The 27,007-nt window shown below is 37.2% G+C and overlaps 3 protein-coding genes across 6 annotated transcripts; all 3 read right to left on the bottom strand.

Annotated features, from left to right (window-relative positions):
* Positions 1 to 400: 400 nt before the first annotated feature.
* On the bottom strand, positions 401 to 16,869 carry LOC147276279 (uncharacterized). The gene is given in 39 exon segments (XM_086252909.1): positions 401 to 711; positions 984 to 1,052; positions 1,137 to 1,203; positions 1,846 to 1,913; positions 2,246 to 2,356; positions 2,525 to 2,582; positions 2,696 to 2,732; positions 3,013 to 3,106; positions 3,920 to 3,985; positions 4,087 to 4,151; positions 4,349 to 4,493; positions 4,577 to 4,642; positions 5,094 to 5,243; positions 5,653 to 5,722; positions 5,970 to 6,046; positions 6,131 to 6,199; positions 6,314 to 6,397; positions 7,140 to 7,183; positions 7,346 to 7,489; positions 7,575 to 7,773; positions 8,633 to 8,761; positions 8,887 to 8,970; positions 9,145 to 9,258; positions 10,559 to 10,666; positions 10,734 to 10,829; positions 11,281 to 11,349; positions 11,606 to 11,707; positions 11,796 to 11,891; positions 12,284 to 12,367; positions 12,605 to 12,722; positions 12,790 to 12,866; positions 13,494 to 13,685; positions 13,925 to 14,169; positions 14,587 to 14,737; positions 15,322 to 15,438; positions 15,604 to 15,711; positions 15,825 to 15,924; positions 16,230 to 16,312; positions 16,710 to 16,869. Coding segments are annotated over 39 exon segments (3,885 nt in total). The 5' UTR covers positions 16,755 to 16,869; the 3' UTR covers positions 401 to 627.
* Positions 16,870 to 19,060: 2,191 nt separating this feature from the next.
* On the bottom strand, positions 19,061 to 21,389 carry LOC147276278 (Tetratricopeptide repeat (TPR)-like superfamily protein). Its single transcript, XM_086255118.1, has one exon. It carries the CDS (start codon positions 21,320 to 21,322, stop codon positions 19,061 to 19,063), a length of 2,262 nt encoding a protein of 753 aa, XP_086111244.1. The 5' UTR covers positions 21,323 to 21,389.
* A 362-nt stretch (positions 21,390 to 21,751) lies between these two features.
* GAUT3 (galacturonosyltransferase 3) lies at positions 21,752 to 26,699 on the bottom strand. Of its 4 annotated transcripts, none has more exons than XM_086253046.1 (9): positions 26,581 to 26,699; positions 26,108 to 26,160; positions 25,929 to 25,989; positions 24,940 to 24,993; positions 24,728 to 24,839; positions 24,402 to 24,539; positions 23,976 to 24,310; positions 22,941 to 23,886; positions 21,752 to 22,270 (listed from the first exon to the last, which is right to left on the bottom strand). In XM_086253046.1, the coding sequence occupies exons 2-9, from the start codon at positions 26,118 to 26,120 to the stop codon at positions 21,995 to 21,997; spliced, it is 1,935 nt and encodes a 644-aa protein (XP_086109172.1). In that variant the 5' UTR covers positions 26,121 to 26,160; positions 26,581 to 26,699; the 3' UTR covers positions 21,752 to 21,994. The 4 variants fall into 4 exon arrangements, with proteins under 4 accessions (XP_086109172.1, XP_086109173.1, XP_086109170.1 ...); XM_086253047.1 differs by having other exon boundaries at positions 24,940 to 24,990; XM_086253044.1 differs by having other exon boundaries at positions 24,728 to 24,865; positions 26,581 to 26,693.
* Positions 26,700 to 27,007: the final 308 nt, after the last annotated feature.

Genomic DNA, 27,007 nt, shown 5'->3' with positions numbered 1-27,007 from the left:
CTCAATTAACCAATTTTTAAAATTTCCAGAAAGACTGGGCCTCGGCCCATGGGGCATTAGGCCACCTCTTTATGGGCCTTACTAGTTGTGTAACATTAGGCCTGGCCCATTTAGTATCAGGAAGATTACAAAATAAAAAAATAGAACCATCCTGGGACAAGTGTTATATATCCAACCTATATAATCCATTCCTATTTTCTCAATCGCCATATTTCCCACCCCACCAAATTTTAAACAATTTCATATTGTCCTTTACGGTAATTTTCTTCAGTACTGGCGTTTATAGTAATTTTAGATAAAAGGAAAATTTGTAATAAAAGAATTTACATAAAGCAGTGTATTTTTTTCCTTTTGAATACATTTGTAAACCACATTAGAGAAGAGACTTGTATAGGTGAATTCCACCTCTATAGTATTGTATTAGTCATGTACTTTACAATGTAATCCATAAATGGAGTCTATGCTGTGATACATATATAATCGTACATATATGGGGATGTCCTTGCATGACCACCTTATACAAACATTGCCACCCGAAAATGGGGAGGGTTAAATTTAGATCATGTAAGTTTGAAAAAACAAAAAAGGAAATCTTGTCCACAGAGATGAGCCATGCTTCCACAACTATCAACTAAGGTGTGATGACGATTCAACTTCTTAAATCTCGATACTTGCATGTCTGTTCAGTGGACCAACCATGCTCAATACCACCTGCAAACCACAAGGCAAGCTCATATACTTGTTGGTTCAATCAATTTTATTAGGGAATGTTGATTTCAAACTCAAGGCACAATAGTGCCACCATGAGATAAGGGCAACCATATTCACAGCATTGAGAACAAAAAAAAAAACCTGTTGAGGTGACTTGTAGGAGTCCAAACAGCAAAAGAAAGTGTTGTTAGTGGTGCAACATGGACAGCAGTATCATCTTATGTGGGTGTCAGAGTAGAAACTGTGACAGGAAGAAACTCAGATAAACTTACCGGTAAAAATACAAGCCCATGCAAGAAACCAATAAGAACCAGTGCCAGGTACATTTGGAAATAATAAACCTGCAAAATTCAGAAAGCTACTTTACGTCTACTGAGCATCACCAAAAGTATTTAAAAGCTGAGAGAGAGAGAGGTCAAACAAACCACAAAAATCTCTGATCTTGAAAAGCAGAGGACAATCACTCCAACTAGCTTTGTAAGTGTAATTCCACTGCCAAAACAAGTCAAAACAATTAAAATTATATAAGAAGGGCATGCTAAGTGTATTGTTTGTGGACAAAATCACTGCTCTGCCTGAAGGGCTCCTAAGGATGCTGTTAAATAGAGCAGTATGGCATTGAACTCTGTAGAAATTGATGGTGAACCAAGTGCCCTAAGTGAGTAAGGCTATTTTGGTATGTTTTTTTTTCTCAAGGTATTCTGCCAATAATTAAAAGAACATATAGAAAAAACCACCTGTAGATAGACATCAAAGACAACATATTTCTCTAACAGCTTAAGCTTTGGGACAAATTAGTTGTCCAACATGATTTTTTGTTCAAAGTTCAAATCCCATAACTTTTTTGGCTAAGCCAAAGAAACAAAATCCTTCATTTTCCCTCAATCAGACAAAATATCTCTACTGTGGCTGGTTGTACCAAATGTATGTATGTCTTCACAGAAAGTATATTTGTTTTAAAATTATTAAGCTAAATCATTGTGTGCGTATTAAATTAGGCAATGTTTTTCTTATATTTTGTATGAGTGAGACAATTCTCGCTTACAAGAAGATTTCAGCTCAATCATGGAGTTCTACCAAGTGCTACAGATGTCATTATACCTCAAATGGTAAACAAGAGGGCATCAAGTTTACCTGAAGACTGAAGCTCCCACTGTACTCAGAGCTTCCTTTACTCGTTGGTTCCTGTCCCCATGGCTCACCTATACAAGTGTGCACGGGTTGTTAATGTATAGCAAATTATAATAGTAACAACCCAATCAAAGGCTGTTGACTGTTGAGAAGAGATCTCAATGGCAGGTAGGGAGTTTCTATGTCAACTCGGGGACTAAAGGAAAAGAAAAGGTTAATGACATGACACGAAGTGGTTGGTGGTTGATGGAGGATGATCAAATAGTGAGTGTGTGTGTGCGTGTGTGTGTGTGTGTGTGTGTGTGAGAGAGAGAGAGAGAGAGAGAGAGAGAGAGAGAGAGAGAGAGAGAGAGAGAGAGAGAGAGTAAATAAGCGTGACACCACAACGAGGCTTGATACTGACCAAGTAAGCATGTGTTATATGGACACAGAACTCAACAGCAATTCCGATTGACATTATAAGATTTACAACAGAGACTGCATTTAGTTGGATATCCAAAATGGCCATTACACCCTGAAAAAGTTCAATTAAGCATGTCAGTTTTCTAACAGGGAAAGAATTAAAATAAATTAAAACACAATTGACATGAAAGAGAAGTAAATACAATGGCAGTATGGCACAAATTTGAAAAAATATAGCTACAAAGGAGGAAGCCATTAATTGTATTCAGGGAAAACATACCATGAGGTCCACAACAATCATTGCCAAAACAAGTATGATGATTGCTGAACTCCATAAACTGTAATTTAAAAACAGATGAAAAAGCAAATAGAAAATTAAGTGTTTCAGTGTCGGAGAAACACTGTTTTCAGTAGATAGATCATAAGGTTGGGCTCAAGAAAGAATACAAACCTGGATGTGATAAGCCAACAGACAATGAAGATTGCACCTGTTTTGCCATCATAAGAGAAATTTGGTAAATGCTTATAAAGCTGAAACTGTACACAGTCCTTAAAATTCTAAACAGAAGCAATAACCTAACGTTAAGATAAAAGATTTAATTAAATAAAATTATGAAGGCCAGCACTATTGGCACTCCATTTAATAATAATCAGGGTAACAACTTATTCTAACTACAAAAAGGAACAAACAAACAGACTAAATGCAGATCTTTATGTCTCTGTGCATAACCATATATAAAAATGGTATAATGTTCTAGAAATACCAACCAAGTGCTATAGCAATGTTGATCAAAGCTATCCTCCAAATGTCCAGATATTGCTCAAAGAAGATATAGAACACTGAGTATGGAAAGATATCCATCTGCATCAAAGAAAACACTGTAAGCATAAGATACGGACCCACATCCACCTGATAAAGCAATCGTGCCAGTCACCACCTTTAGGGAGTTTAATGATGCAACTGGCTAAGAAATGTTGCAGATGCAGCCAAAGAGAAAGTTCAAGGACAAGACCTATCACTTTATCTCGACTGCACCATCTTCAAGTTTAATGCAATTCAACATTGTTTCCAGAAGGGAACTAGGGTTCGTTAATGCCTCCTAAGTGCAACTCAAGTCAGAGGACTAAGAACACAATCAACAAGAAATTGATACCACCAAAAAAATGAAAAATGAAACTTTAATGAAATTCATTGAGAAAGGTTTGATAAATGAAACTTTAATGTAACCAACTTACAGCATTATTTCACTCCACCAAAAAAAAAAAAAAAAACAACTTTACAGCATTATTAAGAATCATTAATCACCTAGTCTATAAACATGTAATGTCATTTACTACATGGAAAGCTGTGTTCTTGATTCAGCAACCAGATAATATATAAAAAATCTGGATCTTCAGCATAATTTGTACACGATAGGTATTGAGAAATGACAACTCTTTTGACATTCAACATCACCATTTTATACTCTTGCATACAGAAGTGGCTTAAATTTTCAATTCCACTATGACTAGATTTGTTCTGCCAATGTAATATGCCAGCAGTTTCACTATGACTAGATCTGTTATGATTTAATACATAAAGCAAAATGGAAAGTTAAGCATCCCATTCCAGGTACGTGAAAACAAAATCACCAAAGCTTATTCATGGAACCATGTTGCTTGGTGGAACTTAAACCTTTAAAGAATCAGAAACTCTTGAGCTGAATTCCCGCGCAGCTCGCAATGAATTGACATAATCACCCTGAGAACAATGAAAGATCAAACAAAAGAAGGGCATCCAATACAAGTCTGAAATTATAAAAGCATAATTCTAGCATCAGTTTACTCAAGACACAACCATACTTGTTTGTTAAGTGGTGTGTGATAGGTACGAAACTCGGATGCTCTTATGACACCACTCCCATAACCTGAAAAAAGAAAATGCAATATTTTTTTGAATACTGATACAATCAAAAGATTTCGGCTTCATGCACTTTTAAATCAGACATGGAAAATTAAGAACAGAATTCTGTGTGTGTCTTTGTGTGTATGACTCTTTCTCACACACACACACACACATACACACAAAAATATATGAGAGAGAGAGAGAGCTGATGATACAGACCATTTAGATCCACACTATTAGTGTAAGCCCCATGGCCACCTTTTGCACAATCCGCAGATGGCAGTGCATTGAGGAACCATGGAAGCTTCTCCCTGAACTGTGCTGTAGACGGGCGATCATTAACCAAATCTGAGTGGCGAAAGCACTGGAACCAATTTAAAAAGTTAGTACTTGACCCTGGTGCTTTGCTAAAGTTAATCTCAGCTGTATAGATAAGATGAGCATTACTGTTGTACAATCTTTGCACACTCCACCAAGGCCACAAGGACCATCATCAGGTGAACAGCAAGGTGGCTGGAGAGAAATATTTCTGCTTCAGTATATCATGGTTTAATAAACAATCAATGAGATGATTACAACACCAAACTTGAATTCTTACCATTTAATGGTCGATGGATACAGAAAAGATATATCAGTCTCACAGATCATATTATAATGCAATCATGATGGTTTTTTAAGCTTGCACATGAACAACCATTTGGTATAGGCAAGTCACCAAATTAAAAATGACAACCAAAATGAAGAGAAAAAATCAAAAGATACAGATGGTGATAATATGTACAAATGTATGTCTTTTGTGTGTGTATAATGCATGCATGGACCTACGTGTGTAAATGTTTAATGTAAGAAAAAAAAAAAAGTCCTAAGCACTGATAATAAAGATGATGCAGTTAAGTCCCAGGGATAAAAAAGGCAGAATCTTAAATCACTTTTCACCCAATGAGAGGTGACAAAAAGCACCAACCTGGTCATCAGGCGGACAATAAGAACCATTTAAGTACTTCCGACAGCAACCAAAAGCCTCAGGTGATATCCATACAAGAAAATCATCAAGCCAAGAGGCAGCTGGCTTAGAAATGTAGCTTGATTCAGGAATTAAAGATGCTCTTGATATCTGCAGCATCACAGAAGGAAGGAATGAGAGTAGGAAAAAAGGAGTATGCTCTTACACAGAGAAAACCCTTGACAATTGTCAAAGTTCACAGATCAGAAGAGATATGATGACAGGACAAACAAATACAAGCTAAATAACCAAACAATAAACATAAGGAAGAAAGAATTGTAGGTCAAGGTGCAAAATTGTAGAGCCTCTAGACTTGGGAGGGAGATGCAGCAACTGAAAAACTACCATATGATTCTAAAACAGGACAATTCAATATACAAGCTCAATATGCATTAAAAGTGGGCTTGTTTGATGCATGGTTGCTAATAATATTGATACAATGTGTATTGCAGCATAAAAAGTCATACTTCACATCCAATTTAAAATCAAATACTACCCCACCATTTCTGTTAGCCTGTACCTCATTCAAAAGAGAATTTGATTCACATTGGCTGATGGAGCATAACTGGTTTGTATGTCTTGATTCTGAGCTGAGACAACCAGGCAACAACAATTGTTAATATTTTTTATTTATAAGAAACGTAAACTTTATTGTATGAAAGAAAGGAACAATCCACTGTTAATCATAGCGTGGAATAATGTCCAAATTTTATGTTCCCTTTTTTATATTGTCTCTCATGCATTGGATAGAAAACTCTCCAAGTTTGGGAATAATCCAGAATATAATATAGAACTTGAAAATTTAAGATCAAAGCAGAATGGAGACTACACAGATACCTGTAGTTGTAATCCTTGACAACAAAATATAGTGGTGGTCCAATCCTTAGATGCTCTGAGACATTATTGAAATACCCCTAAAACACAGAAGATTTAAATGATAAATTAGGACAATAAGTCAGAATTTTATGGTAAGAAGATTCCACAAAAATATTGGAGACCTGAAGATAAGAGTCCCGGGGAAGGACAATCTGCTGTTCCAAACCGGCTTCAATTCTAGTACATAATGCCTATAAGGATCAAAATCATGTATAAGGTTTATGTTAGGTAATCTAGATAAAATAAAAGAAATAAACTCTAGATATAAGCATCAGTACGTGTTAAGTAAATCATAAGCAACTTACAATGCTTGCCAAGGTAAAAGCAGCAAAGACAGCAATGACGATCATTTTAACCACCCAAAATCCAAGAATTCGTGCATGTACTTCCTACAATAAAGCCAAGATCAATTTATTCTTTTATTTTTCGAAGAATAAGAAGAAAAGGAAGGAGAACATATATGATTATTAGTTTACTTCTCTAAAGAAAATATCACCCATTGTCAAAATCTCCAAACATAGGACAAAATAATGATTTTCACATAATAAACAGCATTGTTTCAGATTTGGACAGAACTTCAGTATTTCGCCTGGATTGTCTGGTTCCAAGGAACCGTTAACTCTTTGCTGAATGATTTCTTTTTGGGTGGTGAAGTTAACAAGTGAACTATCACTTTGTGGAATTGTGCTGTTTTGGCCTCTTTTTGAGTAGTGTGGTGGGAAAGAAATAGAAGAAATTTTTACGACAGAGAAGAGGTGACTTCACTTTGGGACAGAATCAGATCTTTGGTTTCCCTTTGGCCCTCCATGTCTAAACATTTTAAGCATCTCCACCTTAGATTGATCCTTCTGGATTGGACTGCTTTTTAGTATTAGGGGTGTGGTTTACTCTGTTTAGTTTGGCCTTGTTTGCCTTTTGGTGTTTGGTTTGTTGTTATTTTTCATTGGATGTTCTTGTTTTTTGTAGTTTTGGATGGACCTCTTGTTGATCTTATTTTGTACTCTTCTTTTATTTCTTCAATAAAATTACGGTTTCTTATAAAAAAAATAATAAATATGTAAATCTAAGATGATGGCTCATAACACAATATCCCCATAAGAAAACCCAGAAATAAAGAAAAGAAAATGTTACCTTCATATAGCGGGTCAGCAATCCATCTCTTCTATAAGAGATTCCTACACCTTATATTATGACTTGATCAGAACTAACACCAATTTGAAAAAGGAAAAGAAAATGTAGAACATGATAAAAAAAGGTAGATAAATTAAGATCGACACTATACTAGAAAGGCAAAGCAACCTCCACCCACACACAACAATGACAACACGCCAATATACCTTCACTAGTTTCCATAATAGACGAAGAGACTTTTATGCATGGAAAACAATCAACCCTGTTATCCTCAGCTCTCAAAAAGTCAAAATATATCAATGCAACAAAGGCAGTAACTTGCAGAAAGAAGTCCAGCAGAACAGCAAGAGCTACAAAACAAAAAGTAGATACATCAATGTACTAATGGAACTAAAATTCTAAAATAACTTTTAGGATATAGGAGAATTTTTTTACCTGCAAACATGGAGAAGACACGGCAAGCCGGCATAGGAATGAAACTTCCAACAGCAAATGCCAGAACCTCAGACAAACTAGCAAGTGTTATGGATGGCCCAACTTCAACCAGCGCATTACTGATTCGTCTTTCTAAAGGTAACTCCAGTGATTGCCGTTTCACCGCATGTACCAATATACACATGTTATCTACACCAACCTGATTTCAGGAACCAAAAAGAGAACCAATTCTAATATCATATCTCACAAAGAAAAGCACATAAGAGAGGTCCGGCATGGGGAGGAAAAAAGTTGGGAAAATTCAGCAAAAGATCACGGAACATCAAGAAATCTGTTCTCCTTTTGAAAGAGGTCGTGATTGAACATGAGGAAGGGAGGGTGAAAGTGGACACTATTAGGTAGCTTGAACAACAAAGAGTGGATAAAATATCATTTAGGATTGGGACAAAAAATGCAAAGCTCTGAAAAATGAAAACGGAATAGAAAAAAGAAGAAGAGAGAATCAGGCATAGAAGACAAAAGAACGAAGAAAGCTTTCTCAAGCCACCAAGAAAATAAAAAACCTAAATTAAGTCCCAAATGTGCAAGGCCCAAAAAGAGTTGTATAACTCTTACCATGTTTATTTTTCTTCTTTCCAGTTTCTCTTGTGCTAGAGTCACCAATATAAAGTGGTCGTAATTACAACAAGGGATATAAGACATTCTATAGATAGCCCAAGAGTGGCAAAAAGCAATTAATTAGTAATGTGTTGCATTACACTGTTACTACACATACATTACTGCCCTATTATCACTCAAGTATCTAATCAGTGTCATTTTGCATCAGGGTCTCTAACCAGTGTCAATGGAAAGAGAACTTCTCAGGCATGTCATATGGTGAGGTGAGAGTGTTAGAAACAAAAAAAAAAAAAAAACAAAAAAAAACAGGATTCAGTATATATTATCTCTACATGAACAAGGCCTAAGATCAATATAGAACAGAGATTCCATAACAGGACATTAATAACTCAAAACTGACACCCATAGTACTTAGATAAGGGGGGAAGAAAAAAACTTACAGCCAGAACAAGGAAAGGAATGACTTCCATTATGATTAATGTAGATTTAACTCCAACAGCACTGAAAAATCCAACAGATCCAAGGACAGAAAGCATGACAAGTATGACTCCTGACAAACCAAGCAGGACCTACAAGTCATTAGATCCAAAAATGAGTAGCGTTTCTGAGAACTTCATCAATGCCAAAAATTTGGCATATATGCCACATGGACATCAAAAATAGACGACTACTTAAGCCAAGGATGAAATTGCACCTTGGACGAAAGGTAAAAAGAAGATAACTGAGGTGCATCTCCCAAGGTCAGAGATATATAAACAAACATTACCAGATAGCTTACCTGTTATGAAGTACGACAAGAAGAATGATTAAGAAACAGTCATTTATTTCAGTAAAATGTTCAGCAACAAGTATATATATTATATTTATTTTTCTCATGAGGGTAATGGCATGATGAAATTTATCTGCAACAGGTTACTTGAGTAACATGAAGACATCCAAGACTCAGACTTACTACTATGGTTATAACATCTGCAGTACTTTCTCTTTTTAGTTCTTCCTCAATTGAGCTTTCAGCCGAAAATGAGAGAGTGAGATTCCGGGACAGAACCATTGGCAATAGTTCCTCCTGTCAACACAATTGCTTCAGATCTCAATACGCAAGTATCATTCTAAGAAAAGCAACATTGACTTTTTTTATCCAATATTGACTAATTCAAGGTTTTTTTTTTTTTTTTTTCCTTTTAATCCACGGGCATACTTGCACTAACAAATGTAAGACCACAAACACAAAACAGGCCAAATATATATTGCTTTGAGAGGGCCTCCTCCTTTTCTCAATAAAAATTCATCAGGCATGCAATTTAGGATGACCATGTATAAAGAAGCATGAAAATTGTGAAGCAATGAAACTGAGAACACTAAATGAATTGTAATACATGAAAAGAATGTTAAGAGGAGAAAGTTTCATATATTATCAAATGCAGATACACCTTCAATTTTCGGGTTCCTACCCAACAGCAGATGAAGAAATTGAACAGCCTACATCCAGATGCAGATCCCAAGACTTATTTATTACTTGGATAATACACAAAGTTATGGGGAAATCAGTAAGGAGACATCATGTTTTCTTTTCCAAGAAGTAAGATGAGTACGACAGGTTACTTGAGAACACTCTAGAGATTGATTTGAATTTTTCCCAACCGAAGGTCCTTGCCCTTGGAACCTAACTGCTGAATTTTGAGGATGAATTTCTAGGTAAGATGCTAGCTTCTGAGTCATAAAATGATGCAATATCCCTTGTATTTGTTGTTTTCTTTTGGTTGGAATCTTCTCCATTCCCCCTGTCACACCTCCTTCAATAAGTAGCATTTGCATAGAAGAGCTGTTGGAATATCTCAACTGGAATCCAGAAACCGTCAACTTATTAGCATTTCTACACACAAACTATAACCATCCTCCCAATCATGCCCCTCCCCAACACCCCACCTACTAAAATCAAATCAAATCAAATAGAAGGTAATGTCCTGCATTATTCTAAGGTAAAGATAATGCCCAAGGCTCTCCAACATCCACAGCCAGTGCAGGCCTAATTTCCATAAACAGACTGTTCAAATGGTTACCCGTGATGGATCTGCTTGTCTAGATTTCTGTTTCACTCCGAAAATATATCAATCTACACATTAATATTTCTATGGTAGTTGCACAGCAGTCTTCCTCTTTATAACAACAATGTGAAGATGCAGCAAATACGTACTGGCATGAGATGAAGATGGATATAAAGACACCAGGAGGTCAATGAAATAAATGAAAAAAATTATCTAGATGCTATTTACATTGAGGATTGCATCCAATCTGAAATTCCCACAGACAAGCATTACATGTCATTAACAAAAACAATGCAATGGATGGATATGCAGCACTCAAACCTTTGCTAACTGAATAAAAGCCTTCTCCCAAGCCAGTGCCTTCCCGTTCTCATTTCCTACATCATCAACTGCATTATTAACTGGGTAGGTGACAATGAATGCAGAAGCCTGAAATTCAAAGATGACATAGAATTAGTATATAGACAGATATCTGTGAAAAGGATTACAATGTTACCTCTGAATAGTTGTTTCCAGAGAATCCCCCCAAGGCAGTGCTTGGATCAAGTGGAGCCTTAAATGCGCTCAAACATGTGTCTGCAGAAGTATAATGCTGCAGGTGGGAAAATGATGGGATGAAAATCAGTAAGTATACAATACTCAAGTAAAAACCACAAGAATGGTAATGCAACAAAAACAAGCTTTAGATGAGCTGAAAATAATTAACAGTTATCCTTCATGAAGTTGATAAATAAAAACCTTCATAACCACTATTAGAACTTTCCTTTTTTAAAGGCAAAAAATTCATGCATAAACCTCTCTCACCAATTAATGCCTAAGCCAAGCATAGGCACTCAGTCAGCCAAATGCTCTAGTTGCAGTCAATGATGTCAAAGATGTGATCCATGCAAATACATGAACTTACCAGTACTAAGAAAAATACAGTGAGTTTAAAGAACATTCGAGTGAACAGACATGCTAGAAGACACTAAGACGAAAACAGTCCATCATTTTTCAACTAACATCATCTACAAAGTGAAAACTAGGTGGCCACCAGGATTTACCTGAAAACAATACTCAGCATGTACAACTCCTCCATAGCTGTCAAAATTTTCAGGGTCCATTTTAAAATACTACAAAAAAGAGAAACGAAAAACAAATAAAAATGTCAATACTGAGTATGTACTACAACTTCAGACTAATTTTCTTAACCATTAAGAGATTTAAACATTAATCTCCAATATCACAATAGCAGAACCAATGAAAATGTGTAACCCCTGGGTCTTGCCCAGTGCAGACTTTCCCTCAGTGCTATTGTGCCAGTTGCGTTAAATAGATGATGCAACTGAACATGTGAAAGGGAAGAAACAAAATTCTAGTCAATCAAACCTGCAAAATGCTTTGAGTGGCACAATCTTGGCCAATAGGCTTCAAGCAAATTTCTGTTAGAGCTACCACTGAGCCAGAATAATTAGCACGAATTCCGTCAACCTGTTGAAATTCAGAAAATTGTAAAAATTACATTAAAGTGAGGAAAAAATTCTAAACAAAAAACACATAATAGCTAGTACTCAAATACCTTGTTTTGTATGTCAAAAAGTAACTGAATATTATCATCTGTGACAATACTGGGTGACTTGCCATGCTTTGAATCCGGAACGGTCGCTAGTATGAGCTGAAACAGAAACAAAGACTGATTAGCATGTCAGTTTTTCCTTAAAACTACAAGACATACAAGAAACCCCATGCTTGTATTTATTTTTATTTTTTTTAATTTAGAATATGCAAAGCCTGCACTTGGTTCGTGGATGGATTTGCATGTGAGAAGAAGTTTTATGGTGTAAACTATATATAAATTGTTGGGCTTGCTTACATATATCTCTAGGAACTTTATATACTCTACAATTCATTAATGTGCTAAAAATATTAAAATAAGTATGGAATGCTAGGTGATCTTTTTCCACGGTAACTTGAAAAAGAAAATTGAAGAAAACATATGAGCAGTAATAAATGACAAATGACAGTGTTACTGAAAGAGAAAGTGAAACATTAAACCAATTCTAAGACCTGCTCAATTCTGTAGAAGGGGGCAAGATGACTGTCAAAAAATTGTTTCTCTTCTGCTGCCTTGCTCCCATGACCTACCCACAGCTGCAAAATTTTACATATCAACGCTTATGAACATTATCTGAAGCCAACCAGCAAGGTTTTCATTATGAACATTCTCATTGCAAAAAATGAGAGTTAAAAAAAAATAAAAAATAGAAAAAAAATTAATTTAATTTATTGATTTGATTCAAAACCGTTATAGGAGCATCAGCATCACAACAGTAAGGGTCTTTATTGCATGCTATAAGACATAACAGATTAGTGATGATAACACGATACCTTCTCCGGCCGTGTCTCCACCTTAAAACAAACTAGACCTACACACAGCATAAGGACAACTGCCACTGAGGAAAAGAGCACAAGAGTGGGATTCCTAGAAACCCAGGTTCCATAGCTCCTGGATAGACATTAAAAATTATTCAGCAAAGACTCCATATGCTATAAGCAATGGTTTAGTTTCTAACCTGTAAAAGCTTGACATATATCCCTGAATAAGAGATAGTTGGACCCTTTTTGTAACTTGAGGATCCATTTCATGCCCCTGATAATTATATAAAGAAAAAAAAATCCAATGGCTTAAAGAAACTAGAAAAACATTACAACAAATTAAATAGAAGACCAAGTCCAAAATAAGTATGCAAAAAGCCAATGAAATGGTAATTCAAATAAGAGTCTCAGCAACCAATGCATACAACACAGCTCCTTACCCATAACAAATGCCGACTCTTTGAACACTTTGTGTCCAAGGTTATCAAACATGCTAGACACTACAGAAAGTCAGAAACCAACACCTAAGACCAATACTCAACCACCCGTTGTGTAATTTATACTATCAATTTCAACTAATTTGGGTAAACTATTTAGAATTTAGTTGAATAGGCTTTCCTTAACTTCAAATATAGTGTTAATTTTGGACCAGCATATAAGCCTATTATTCGAGGAATACTCTCATTGCAAAGCTAGGAATTTGAAATGAAACACCCAACTATCACAAAATTTCAGATGTAAACCCCAATTCAAAACTAAGAAGCATTGTTTATTTCTAAAGGCGAACCACAACATAATACCAAAAGTGAAACATCACATGATTTTGAACATCATGTTCAACCACATCTAATAGGTATAAGAAGAATCAGCAGATACTAAATGAATAAAAATTCAAGTTTACCTCTGTCGCAACACTATCATCCTTTTGCAAAAGAACAGAGTCGACACCATCATCATGAATGACATTCAACAATGGTTCCTCACCAGATCCAGATCTCCTCTTCTCTCTTATCCGATGAAACAAGCTCCAGCCGAAGAATGCAGAAACTAAAAGAATATACAAGATGGCAACTGAAAATTCAATGCATTTTACCTGGAAGCATCAATGGAAGGTACAGGTCATTTAAATGTAGGCCAAATTGACGCACAAATCTATCACCAATCTAGTAAGTGCTCGATGACTTCAACTTGTTAGACAACCAAGCCTAAGCTATTAGAGAATGGGCCAACAATGGCAACAATGTATATTAAGCTAACACAACTAATCACCAAAACCATGGAAGCAATAGACAAATCAAACAAAAAATGTATTTGCATTGCATTAATTCCAACCTCAATAGATAGAATTTTGATGGAGCATGGTTCTTTCTTGTGCGGAGGAGGTTCAGAATCAGAACACACAGGAGATGAAGGGCAATCACCGCAAGAGCAGCCCAGTGAATTATCAGCACATGAATAAACTGACACATTCATGAGCTCCATTCTAGATGACTCAGGAACAGTCAACTTAAAGTCAATGGCATAAGGTGAACCAGGGAAACCGAGGGCTGCTTTCTCACCAAGAAAAGCAAACCATTCTGTTGAAATGCAATGAGAGCATTAGAACTTGGATAAAAATATATAATTAAGTAAAATCAGAGGCAAACATTCTAGTTTCACATCTGAACTACCAGCCTCAGGGCCAAGGACAAGCCAGACTAGACTTGGTATGACCCTTAAATTCACATTAACAATTAGTAAAAGATGCCTTTATGTAAAAGTAGCGGCAGGCTATTACTTAAAACTTACAAAAATTGGCTTTGTAATGTAAATTCTAAGTTCCATTTCCAAGACATGTCTTGTGTTTCAAACAAAGGAAACCCTTAAAGTCACAAACAGCCAAGCTAGATGAGAATAACGTTAAAAACAACACAATTAATTGCAAAATAAAGTGACCTAACCACAGGCTGTGCAACACTGCACATTTTAAACCCACAGAAGTTATAGTAGCTCACCTTCAAAATTTTTAGCACCAGCACCAATAAATTCTATGGCCCGTGTGTTCATAGTCCCAAACTTAACTTCCTTGCAAGAGTTGTACAGCCCTTCTCCAAAAGTTTCAGTTATGTAATATTCAATGCCGTCCACAGTCATATTGCCATTAACCTGAAAGACTAAAACAAACAGGAATTATAATAATGAGATTAAAATAACATATGATAGGATCTTTCATTAAAGTCATGGTTCTTATATAAACTTGTTGGTTTTAAAATTTAAGTTCGCAATTTTGTACTGAACAGTATAATAGTATACAAATTGCAAGGGCATGACCTCATAAAAATGTTAACAGAGGGTAAAATTTTTTGATGCCCATCATTGAGTAAGCAAAAACACATGAGAACCGCTCTGGGTTTGCACCTCAAGTTACATGGAATAAACAATTGAATTTACAAGCTGAAGTTCATTGACAGATGTTTTAATTCCATTAATTGTTGTTCTACAGAAAAGTTGGAAATGTTGAATAACGAAACCAATAAAGGCACATGTATTTATGCCAAGAAACCCTTATATTCAACTATTGAAATGGAAAATATGAGCTTATAGGCACTAAAACACGTCCATAAGCATAAAAATGTTACCAAAAAAATAAAATCAAATTGCCAAAAAGAATACCAAAAAAAAAAAACACCATAAAAAAGCTATGAATCTCCTTTTTACAACAAATGTAAAACACTAACATCAAGTCTGACCTCAGAGACAGAAGTCACATTGATAAACAGACTCTGATTTGGAGAGCAAGAAAGCTCGCAAAAAAGATTTAGGAAGTTCCTCAAGCATGCTGGACAGCCTACAAGAAACGGAATTGCCTGCAATAGATTATATACACTAAAGTTGAGGTATAAGCAAAAGGCATTGCTAGGAATAACTTAACAAGGCAAATATTCACTAGAGATCAAATTAAACAAAAATATGTGGTAGAAGCGGCCCTAATAACTGAATTCAGTATAATTAGGTGGCAGAAGGAGCCTTACTTGTTGAACCTGTGCCCGCAATGTTTCAAACTGGACCTCTGTGCAACAAACATTTCCACTTATTGTTGGACACAAACTTTGGATTTTGGAAGAAAATAGCTCATCAGGCTACAAAGCATGTAATGTTACAGCACCCATCAATATACAGTAATCAAGGTCAAATACTAAGACAGTAGAAAATTAGATATGCATGTCGCTGCAACTAGCCAGAAGTAATGTACCTCCACAGAAGGGGAACCATAAGGGCAATTCAGGACTTTCCCGTCGCTGCGTTCTCCACATATATCATACATTGCACAGTATTCTTCAGAGTGTTGTTTCCTAACCAGAAGACCAGATCTATGTTATTGCTTGTAGATATAACTATGCTTAATACCAATTAAGTTGCAGTGTCATTATAGGGTAAGACAGACAAGAAAAATGAGAAACAAAAGAAATAGATAGCAGTGTCATTATAGGTTAAAATATCAGTGTTCCAAGACCACAATAGCTCACTGCTCCATCATCACCATTGCACTTATAAAAGACAGTAACCAAACCAGTGCGCCAAAAAGAACCAATAAGTGATTGTCATGAACATCTATGTAAAGATCAATAAGTTCAGCTTCGGACCAAAGTAGCCTTACCCAGATGTGAGTTCAGACATCAAAAGAGCCAGCGAATCCGTCTTTGTCTTCTCTGCACTCAATGAAGAGGCAAAGAAGATAACCTACAACAATAACAAATAAATAAATAATTTAAAAATAAAAAACCGAATAAGCGAGGAACAGTAACATTAACCAGTTATAGTAGTCACTTCACTTTACCAACATCATTTCAATAACTGAATATACAACATCATGGAAGTACTACACTACAACTACAAGTTCAATCATCACTCATTGTTCCACAACTAATTCAAATGGGCATCCATTTTTCTCTAAACTTATTCGTAGAAGCCAAAATAATAGCAAATGATAAAGGACCCATCGAACAATTCAGCTACCATAGGTGGTCAAAAAAGTTAGCTACCATTACAGACCAACCCAACGTGAAAATGGGTCAAAGAAAACGCTATCCACAAAGGGTGAAGAAAAAAAAATCAAAGAAGGAAACAAAATTCTTGCCTGTAATAAAGAAAAAGCAGCAACAAAACCCAGAAACGACCCCATTGTTTATGTTCCTTGTGAGAAAAATGGAGTGATGAACTGATCGATCGTGCTTGGATTTCAGGAAGTGAAAGAGAGCAGCGAGAGGTTTTTGGGTTCGGCAGTTTAGGCAATAAGAGTCAAACGAGAAGGTGAAGGTGATGGAAAATTAATGAGCTTTTTCTGAAAATTAATGAGAATCCGACACGCAACATTAATGTGGATGAGTCATAATGCTTTGGCGACTTTTCTATTTTTGCTTAACGAAACGCTGCGTTTTACTAGAGCTGGGGGCTTAACCGTAACATTATCGTTAGTGAGGCGGTTGGTGTTGGGTGTTAGAGCTAAGATGGCCGTTTATTTACGTCAGCAAAGCGGTAACTTTTGTTGGCGCGAAAGAGTTCGGATTACCCATAAAAATGGCCGAAGCCCAAACAACAGACACAACTCTGGGCCTAGAGACGACCCTTCTTCAAGTAAACACAAGCCCACATTAAAAGGCTTATCCACAAACGAGCCCAAATATGCACAACGTGGCTTTTGAGGAGAAGAACATAGAGTTGTGCTTGGAATAATAAACATAGAATTGAGTTTTGTTTTGTTTTGTTTTGTAACCATGGCTGAAATCAATGACACTAGAATGGCCGACTGTATCAGCGAATTGCCTGACGACGTTCTATGTCGAATCCACTTGCACACTTAAGTGTATGCTCCTCATCAACTCACAAGTGAAAACGGAGTTGGTTGCACACTTGCACTCAAGTGTATATAAACTATAAAGGAATTGCTTTGAAATATTGCATACTCGGTTCTGATGTGTCAGAAGCTACTCGGCCAAACCTCATCGATGCAAGAGTGTTTCGTGCCTGGTCTGAACGGGAAAGAGAAGAACCTGCTGAGAATATTACGGTATTCATATGTTTATCTACTTTTCTATTTGATTGTTCATATTATATTGGTTTTGGAGCAGCATTACTAAGTTTTAAAAGAGGGCTGTTATTTGCACCCTTAAATTTCTTTTTGCACACCCTTTAAAAAAAAAAAAAAACTCAAGGGAAAAGACCATTTGGCCCTCCCCTCACCCACACACCCCCATCCCCATCCCTATCTCCCCCCCTCCCCCATACACACCCCATCTTCCCATCTTCCCATCTCCATCTTTTTTTTTTCTTCTTCATCGTCGAAGCCCACCCCCCACCCCCCACCCTCCACCCTCCACCCTCCACCCTCCTCTCTCTCTCTCTCTCTCTCTCTCTCTCTCTCTCTCTCTCTCTCTCTCTCTCTCTCTCTCTCATCTCACCCAAGCAGACAACCAAAAAAAAAAAAATTGCAACGGGTTCGGCACTGGTCCACCGAACCCGCTCCATTTTTTTTTTTTTTTTGGTTTTCTTCTCTGGCGAGCTGGGTAGGTTAGGTGGTCGGCGTGGTCTTGGCGGCTCTGCATGCATGTGTGCAAGTTGGGTGGGGGGAGGAGCGAGGGAGGGGGTGGGTTGTGTATGGAAGTTTGTGGTATGTGGGGGTGTGGCAGGGGGAGGAGAGGGCGATGGCAGAGGGAAGAAGAGAAATGGAAGGAGAAAAAGGAAAGGAGAGGGGGAGAGAGAGAAGAGAAGGGAAGGGTTGAGCCGCCGACAACCCCGCCGGCGACCTTGCCGGCGGTGGGGGTGGCTGAGGGAGGTGTCGGGGTGGGGTGTGTGTTGTCTGGGTTTTAGGAGGGGTGTGTATAAGTTGGGATATTTTGGTAATTGGGAGGGGTGTGTATATGAGAAATGTTAATTGTGGGAAGAGTGTGGGGGTGTGAAGTGAGAAAAAGTGAGGAAAAGGTGTGCAAAAAGAAATTTAAAGGTGTGCAAATAGCAGCACTCTTTTAAAATTAAAACGAGCCAGTATCATCTTCGATATTCTTTCTTTTTTTTCTTTTTTTGAGATCTAATCAATTATGTAAGAATGAGGGTGTGAATCACAAAAGTTTTCCAAATATGACTTTGGAAGTCTCGGCGCCTAGCTCAAGGGGGTACTGACTTTGCCAATGCAATCAAAATTTGAATCCACCCATAAACCTATCATAATCTTAACTCATTACCTCACTCACTCCCACTACTTTGGCTGTTTGGCTAACTCCAAAACTTTACCAATGCAATCAAATTGAACTTTACCAATGCAATCAAATTGATTTGTGTTGGGATGTGGCAAATCTTAATTCAATTGCTAATGCCTTCAAATCCCCATAAATTTTTTTATTTTTTTTAAGAAAAGGAATGTTGTCCTGCTTGCATAAGTTCTTGTGCAAGTAGTGTTTAGAGCTAGAAAGATGATAATTATTTAAGTAACAATCATTCCAATAAATCCAAATGATCAATATTCCTCTTTTCAGTCTTCATACAAGTATGCAACAGCTTAACCATAGAGTGCATCTCCCCTTGAGCTGGTGAATGGGGATGGGAATCATCCCCAGCAACAAATCTACATGTCTTGTTATCAACATGCACTAAGCTGTAACCAGCAACAACCCTCACCCCTCTTTCCTTCACCAACTTTCTCATACTTGCAGCATCGGCCCACAATCCACTTGCTGCATAAATACTTGATGCAAGTAAATACCCAGTTGAGCTTCCAGGCTCCAACTCAAGGACATGAGAGGCAGCTTCTGCACCAAGTTCACTGTTTGTATACCTTTTACAAGCACTCAACAATGCACCCCAAGCATTACTTGCCCCGGAGGCCTTCAAACCTTCCGGGATTCTATTGATGAAATCCATTGCCATCACAAGCTTTCCCGCTCGACCCAACAGGTCAACTACACAAGCATAATGTTCCAATCTTGGTTCAACTCCATGGTCTTGAACCATTGAGTTGAACATTGAGAGACCCTCTTCAACTAAGCCTCCATGGCTACAGGCAGATAGCACAGAAAGAATGGTCACTGCATTTGGCTTCAAACCATATAGCTTCATTTCAGCAAGCGAAGTTAAGGCTTCATGTGCAAGACCGTTCATTCCATATGCAGCTATCATGGCACTCCATGACACAATGTTTTTTTCAGGAATTTGGCCAAAGGCCTTTCTTGATTCTCCTATTGCCCCGCATTTTGAGTATATTTCAACAATTGCAGTTCCAACGGCTACATCTGCTGCCAACCCTCTTCTAATAGCAATCCCATGTGCCCATTTCAACGTCTTCAATTCAGCTGAAACTGAACAAGCTTCAAAAAGATTTATGATGGTGATCTCATTGGGGTTTTGATCTTGTGCCTGCAGCCTTGTCATCTCACAGAAGACGGTAATTGCTTTATCAGGTCTGCCACAACGGGTAAACCCTGCAATCATAGTGCCCCATGAAACCACATCCCTTTTCTTCATCCCATCAAAAAGTTTCCATGCAAGCTCGAGATCATTGCACTTTGCATAAGCATCAATTAGAGAATTTAGGAGCAATTCATTTGAATCATATCCCCACCTGATTGTTACACAGTGCACTGACTTGCAATGGAACAAGCTCAAATGCTTGCATGTTTGAAGAATATTCACAAGAGTCACTTCATCTGCCTCAATTCCTTCCTTCCCCATAGAATAAAACAGTGATAAGGCATCCAAATGCTTCTCATTAAGGACAAATCCAGACAAAATGGAATTCCATGAGACCCTATTTCTTTGCGGTATCTCCTTGAAAACTTTAAACGCAGAATCCACATTATTACACTTGGAATACATATCAATTAAAGAGTTTCCAACAAACAGATCACAATCTAAACCTCTATAGATTACCAACCCATGGACCAATGTTCCCATGGGCAAGTCCTTTAAATTAGTGCATGCTTTAAGAACACTGACCATAGTTACACCATCTGGTTCAATGCCAAGTTCAGATACCATCTTTCTGAACATCTGCATGCCAAGATGAGCTTCCTCACAATGCGCATAGCCTCCAATCATCACACTCCAAGAGATGACATCTCTGTCACACATTTCATCAAACAACTTTTGCGCGCTGTCCATGTCAGCTTCTGCATACAGACTCAACAAAGAGTTCTGAACTGAAGATATAGAGCAAAACCCACCTTGAATCATGTAACTATGTAATTTCAGTCCCTCATACTTAGCTCCAAGACGACGACAAGCTTGAATTACAAGCACCAAAGTAGAAGTATTGGGTTCAAACCCATCAACAGAAAGCCTAGCCTTGTTAAACCACCACCACCCATGTACTAAATCACCCTGATCAAGGTACCCACAAACCACTATATTCCAAGAAACTGAATCTCTGCTCCTCATACAATTAAAAACACCCAATGCAGAATCTGGGTCCCCAGTTTTGATGTAAAAGTCCATGGTGGAATTAGCAATGGAAGTGTATGATTCAAATCCATTCTTGATCAGACACCCATGTACGGATTTTCCATAAGGATGGGAGAGGAGGTTTGCACATGCTTTGAGAATAGGAGGGAAGGCTGAAGGGTCTGTTTGTTTAAGTCCAACTTTCTTCATTTCATTGTAGTGACAGAGTACTTCTTGCCATTTTCCATTGGATGATAACTCTTTGAGTCTCAAGTTCCAGTTACAAAGGTTTGGACCCAAGTGAATGGTCGGGAAGCGCATTCCGATATGCACGTGCAACTTCTTTGAAGGATGCTAGCGCGAGAAAGCCAGGATTTGTATACCTGAATTTTACTTAGGTCCCAATTTGGTCCCATGTTTCTGAGTACACATAACCCGCTCATATTAACTTGACTGGCATAATTAGGATTTAGACTTATTAAACCATTTATAGTCAATTAGGACATATTAGACTTTAGAAACCAAATTGAGATACGCGGCCCAAAGTTTAGATACAAAAAATGAAAAAAAAAAAAAAAAAAAATTACTTTTCCTTTTTTAGGTAAAGAGAGGTTCAACAGTATAACTCATCTATTAGAAATGTAGTTCATATGTAACATAAAAAGATGACACACCATAAAAGCAGAACTTAAAAGGTACAAAGTGCAACCTCCGAAAAACAATAATTAAAAGAACCATGACTCGGGTAGCTAAGGGCAAGCTAAATAGAGAACTTGAGAAACAGGAATCTGTCTGCGGTCAGAGCACAAGAAATGTAAAGTTTTCTTGCTCTTGTTGAGCACTGTTTGGTACTTGGTCAGCAGAAACAACAAAATGATTAAACCAAAAATATGACAAAAGAATTTTGAGTTTTCTTTCTTTGGATAAACAGACATTACAAGGGTATGTACTGTATTTCTCTGTGTGTGTGTTTGGAGGGGAGGGGTTATTTTTTCATTCACTGATGTTACAAAGTTGAAGATAAGGGTTATCAAACATTACATATTTTGACCAGTATGCCTTGTACTTCGAAATAGCCAAATCCAACCATGGCTTGTAGTTTCCATTGTAATGGATCACAGCTGCATTCTCTATTGCCGTTTGGTTGAGGGCTGGGTCATAGCCAAGCCCCAAAGCATGCCAACTCCGATCCAGTGGTTGTGTCAGGTTATAGAAAGTAATAAGCCCTGGTGGCAGTGTACCAAGTTTCCAAAGAGTTCTATCCTCATTCTGCAAAACAGTTCTTCCATCAGTTACAATTAACACGAAAGTAATATAATCTAAAAAATTAATATGAAGGCATTGCTTTTTAGGTAACTGAGTGGAAAACATATTTCGTTCAACTGTTCCACTGTCCCAACACAAACAACTGAAATGGAAAATAATTAGAATCAAAACATAATCTTCATACAATAAAGGTAAATGAGAAATGTAATCACTTCCAGCATGTCTTGCAAGATTTCATCTGAAACTATGAAATAATATCATTGTTCTGACCATGAAGAAATCCTATGCTTCCAAGAGGGTCAATGGAGAGAAAACAGAAGACAAGAGAACCAAAAGCCACTAAGACAAAAATCGATAGCACTCTACATCTCCCACCCAAACCACTATATTAAGGTTTTCTCCTTTTTCTTTATTGGATAGTAAACTGATCAACAGAGACTAATACAGACAAAGTGAACATAAATAGCATGTCATATTCTATTTAGTAAAGTATATGAGCCTATGACATGTTAATTTCTACCCTATCAAGTTAACCAGCCTTGGAACTGAGTCCTTGTCCTTGTAGTGAATGACAAACAATTTTGAGTGAGAAATTATCAGACTAGATAAAGAAGAACAAATGCTGCTATACAGAAATAACTAATATATAGAGAAAAACGTGACGAAAGCATACCATGTCTTGCCAATAATGATATATTCCAGTGATATTTCGCTTCCTCCACTCCTTTAAGTCAAAGATATTCATGCCAAATGCCCAACCACAAGCATTTGGATCAAAATTCTCCGAGATTAGTGGATGTGAGAAGTTGAGATATTTATCATACCTATGGAAGCTCTCTTTACAGGTCTCCACTGCACCATTTACATTCCCTTGAAGATCAATAGACCAAAGAGGGGTCAAATCCTTCTGAACTACAATATCATCATCCAAAAATAGAATCTTGTCCAACTTTGGGTAAACATCATGTATGTAGAATCTGAGATGATTCAGCAACGACAAATATTTTGGATTCCGATATTTGAGTTGGTCAGAACCCAGAGAGAGGGAGGAGGGATGATTTGCCTTGAAATAATATTCTTGAAGTCTGGCAGATTCAAGTTGACGTAGAACGGAACAGGAAGAGGAATTCAGCCACTTGAAATTATCAATGTTTTCAACCTGGACTGTTGCTCCTGCAGGAGGGTTGACAAGAAACCACATTTTCATAGCAGCATAATTTAGTTTATCAGTGACTATATGGAAAACATGGTTGCTGGGATCCTTAGCATGCAACACAGTAGAATTAACAACCACTGATGTCGCTAGTACATTATCGGAAAAGATGGCATAGTGGTAGAGAGAAGGATCCTCAAGCTTTTCTTTGTTAACACCCTCTCTATTATGAAAACCCAACAGGAAATAGTCTGCTGCAAGTTGTAGAGGAAGGCAATGCAACGGTTTAGGGACTGTTTTCGCTGCAAGCTGAATCAAAAATGCACTCTTTTTCTTCAGAGAATTTACATTATCTTCAGTTGACTGAAGCATGGTTCTTAACTTCCTTTCCATTGTGAGGCAGTCATATAACGTATCCTTTGCTATAGAGAGAACACGGCCCATTGCTTGTGCTTGATTAAGTGCACTGGTCAAGAAAAATATAAAGTAAAAACTCTGCATGTATAAACAAGACGTTCTGGGGTAAGATTGCTAGTGGATAAAGAGTAGCAAAACCTTGAATGAAGCTCAGCATCAGAACTTGCTTCTCCAATAGCATGCTGACTAAGTTTAGAGTGCTTCATGAGAGAATTATAAAGCTCACTTTCATTCTTAGACTTGGCAATGTTTGCATAAGCTTTGGCCATTATGATCTGGTCCTGCATAAGTTTCACGGTTGAATCAGAATTTGGGCTTTCATAATCACTCCTCCATATGCTGTACTTTCCCTTGATAATGGGGTCAAAGCCTTTTGATCGTTCAATTGCCACTGCTGCCATCTGGTTATTAGCTTCTTTATCTTTTTGTATTAGCTCTGCAGTCCGAAGTTTCCTCCTTTCTTCCCGTATCATCTGCAGGGCAAGGAAAACCATTAGAAATCCAATCCAACTGAAGAAAATGAAGATAGTCAAGAGAAAAAAAAAGAAGCATTTGACAATTCACCCGCCGCTTGAGCTTCACTGGGCTCATTGATGATAGACGAGAATATAGGAGTTCACCTTCTCCAGATTGACGATCATCTGTAGAATGCTCAGTCTTCTCTTTAAATCCCACTCCCGATTGAAATGAATCCTCCACTATCTAAAAAGTAGCATCAACTAAGTAAATTGCCTGTCTATGTTTGTATCTAGAAAATATAACTCAAATCACTTGAGCTAAAACAATAGAAATACTAGATGTTCTGAGATTTATGTTGCAATTTCCCATCTATGTCACTTAGTTTCCTTCTACACCAATGATTTTTAGTAATGAAAATGAATATCCAATACCTGCAAACTCTTTGGGCGGTCATGTCTTTCATCAGTAGGATTTTCCAAGACCCAGGAAGCAGATAGGTCCCCCATTTTAACCCTACTACTTCGGACAGCTCCAAAATTGTTGCTGTATGTCGCAATTATGTCAATATTCTGTGCGGAATAGATAACATAAGCACCACTGGTATCTGCTCTGAACATAACGAAAAGTACCCAGTAACAATTACCTTTTCATCTTTAAGAGTGCTGGCTCCAGTAACAGAAGATGCACCTTCTTCCTGCTAAGTCAGCATTTGACCATATAGTAAAAATTTAGAATATAAAATGTTGTTTACATAGCTGACATTGACAGTTAAAAATAAAATATGAACATGTGAATGAAGGGTTTGTGGGTGTCCGTCAGAAATACATATCACTTCAGCAATTTATCATATCTATTTGGAACTAATCATATGAATTCTATTAGCCATTCTACTTGTATAGAGCTTTGTAGGGCATCATGTTCTCTTCTCCTGTTCGGCCTCTCTCTCTCTCCCCCTCTCTCCCTTCTCCCTCTGTCCCCCTTCATATACTGACCCAGTGAATTGTAGATCGAAATACAATTATATTAGAACTATTCCCTTCAGCATATGTATATTCTTAGATCATCAAGAACAATCACAAAGGATAACTTTTCTCACAAAATATATTAGACATCAATATTACTAAGCCTTAGATTACCCATGCATAAACAATAATTGCTAATTTATGCTCTATTTTGTTGCCCTTTTTTGAATGCCCTCTAAAGTTTCCAAGCTAAGCACCCTCTTTATATAAAACATACAATTGTAAGCAAACCCCAAATTGTTGACTGAAAAGCCAGACCACCAACAAATAAAACAGCTCTTGTGAGGCCAACAAGCATAGCCAATCACCTCCAAAATGTAAGCAATAACACAATATGATTCTTTGCTCAAGTGTTCTGGGCTGCAACATTTAGAAGCACCCTTTTCAAGCATATGTTTGAAAAAAAAAATATATCATACTACAAGCAAGCCCATACAAATGAAATGAACAGAATCTAACATAAAGACATCAAACGGATACCAAATTATAAACAAGAAGTGTGTTTCTAAGAGGTTGCATCAGCATGACTACACCGGTATCACCACAAATACATAGTTATTAAAAGCAACAAAATATTTGGAAATGGAAATAAGAAAGATGGGAAAGAAACCTTGCTGTCATGGCATTGCTCACAATCACACAACAGTCGAACTTTACTGATATATCTTTGACTGAAAAAAATGCATATTAAAGAAAATCGTCAATCGTGAACAAACTGATAAGAGTATAATGAATTGGATAAAACTAAAAAAAGCAACTCCGAAAATCATAAACAAAAATAAGCCTTACATTGTCGAAGCATCGGACTGATCTGCTCCAACTAGGACACAGTGGAAAACAACCTGCATTAATTGATTAATTGAAGCAGAACTTAATACCAAATCTGAAATTAATTGGCACAGAACCAGAAACTGCTTAAATAAGTGGATGATCTAATAATCTAACTCATTAATCACTAAACTAAGATTAGCATTGATAAATCCATTAAATCATGCTGTAAAAGTCACAGAAACCATGATTTATGAGCTCTTTGTTTCGCCAAACATATTCAAAAGACTAGACAGAGGCGTATTTGCATACTAAAAATGGATCTAAGTGATCGACATCGATCCGTCATATAAAAACCCTAGAAAACCAAAGAGATAATTTGTCCTAATGAGTAAACAAGAAAATTTGAAAACGTGTTATCCGATTCCAAACAGAATCGTCGTGAATGTAACATTGAGAAGGACTGAAAAGAAAAGGGAAATTGAACTCTTTACCAAGGAGACGCAGAGGAATAGCAGAGAATCGAAGCTCGCCGATGTTCGTGGAAGAACTTCCATTGCAATGTACAGCGAGCGAGAGAGAGAGACAGAGTCGCTTCTATTTCCGAGTTCCGATTCACTACCATGACATGTCGTTTCAGGTCCCTTTTTTCTTTTTCGCTTGTCCACGGAAACGACATGTTAGTGTCTGCATCAAGCTGTCACACGACATGTCGTCTCCCACATTTTCTTTGCATGGGCGAGATTGGGCTGCGTCTTGCTCACATTGTTATCTTACAGTATGTTCTAGCATATTGTGTTAACAGATTATTAAAAAAAAAAAAAAAAGAGACTTTATTATACTTTATCCACCAGAACTTTGAACTCAATTTCACTTCACCACCAAAACAAAAAATTGTGTCAATTTATCACTTAAATTAAA

This window comes from Dryas octopetala, chromosome 8 (genome assembly GCF_963921425.1).
Source record: "Dryas octopetala chromosome 8, drDryOcto1.1, whole genome shotgun sequence".
NCBI lineage: Eukaryota > Viridiplantae > Streptophyta > Magnoliopsida > Rosales > Rosaceae > Dryas > Dryas octopetala.
This window is presented reverse-complemented; position numbering and strand designations above follow the sequence as displayed.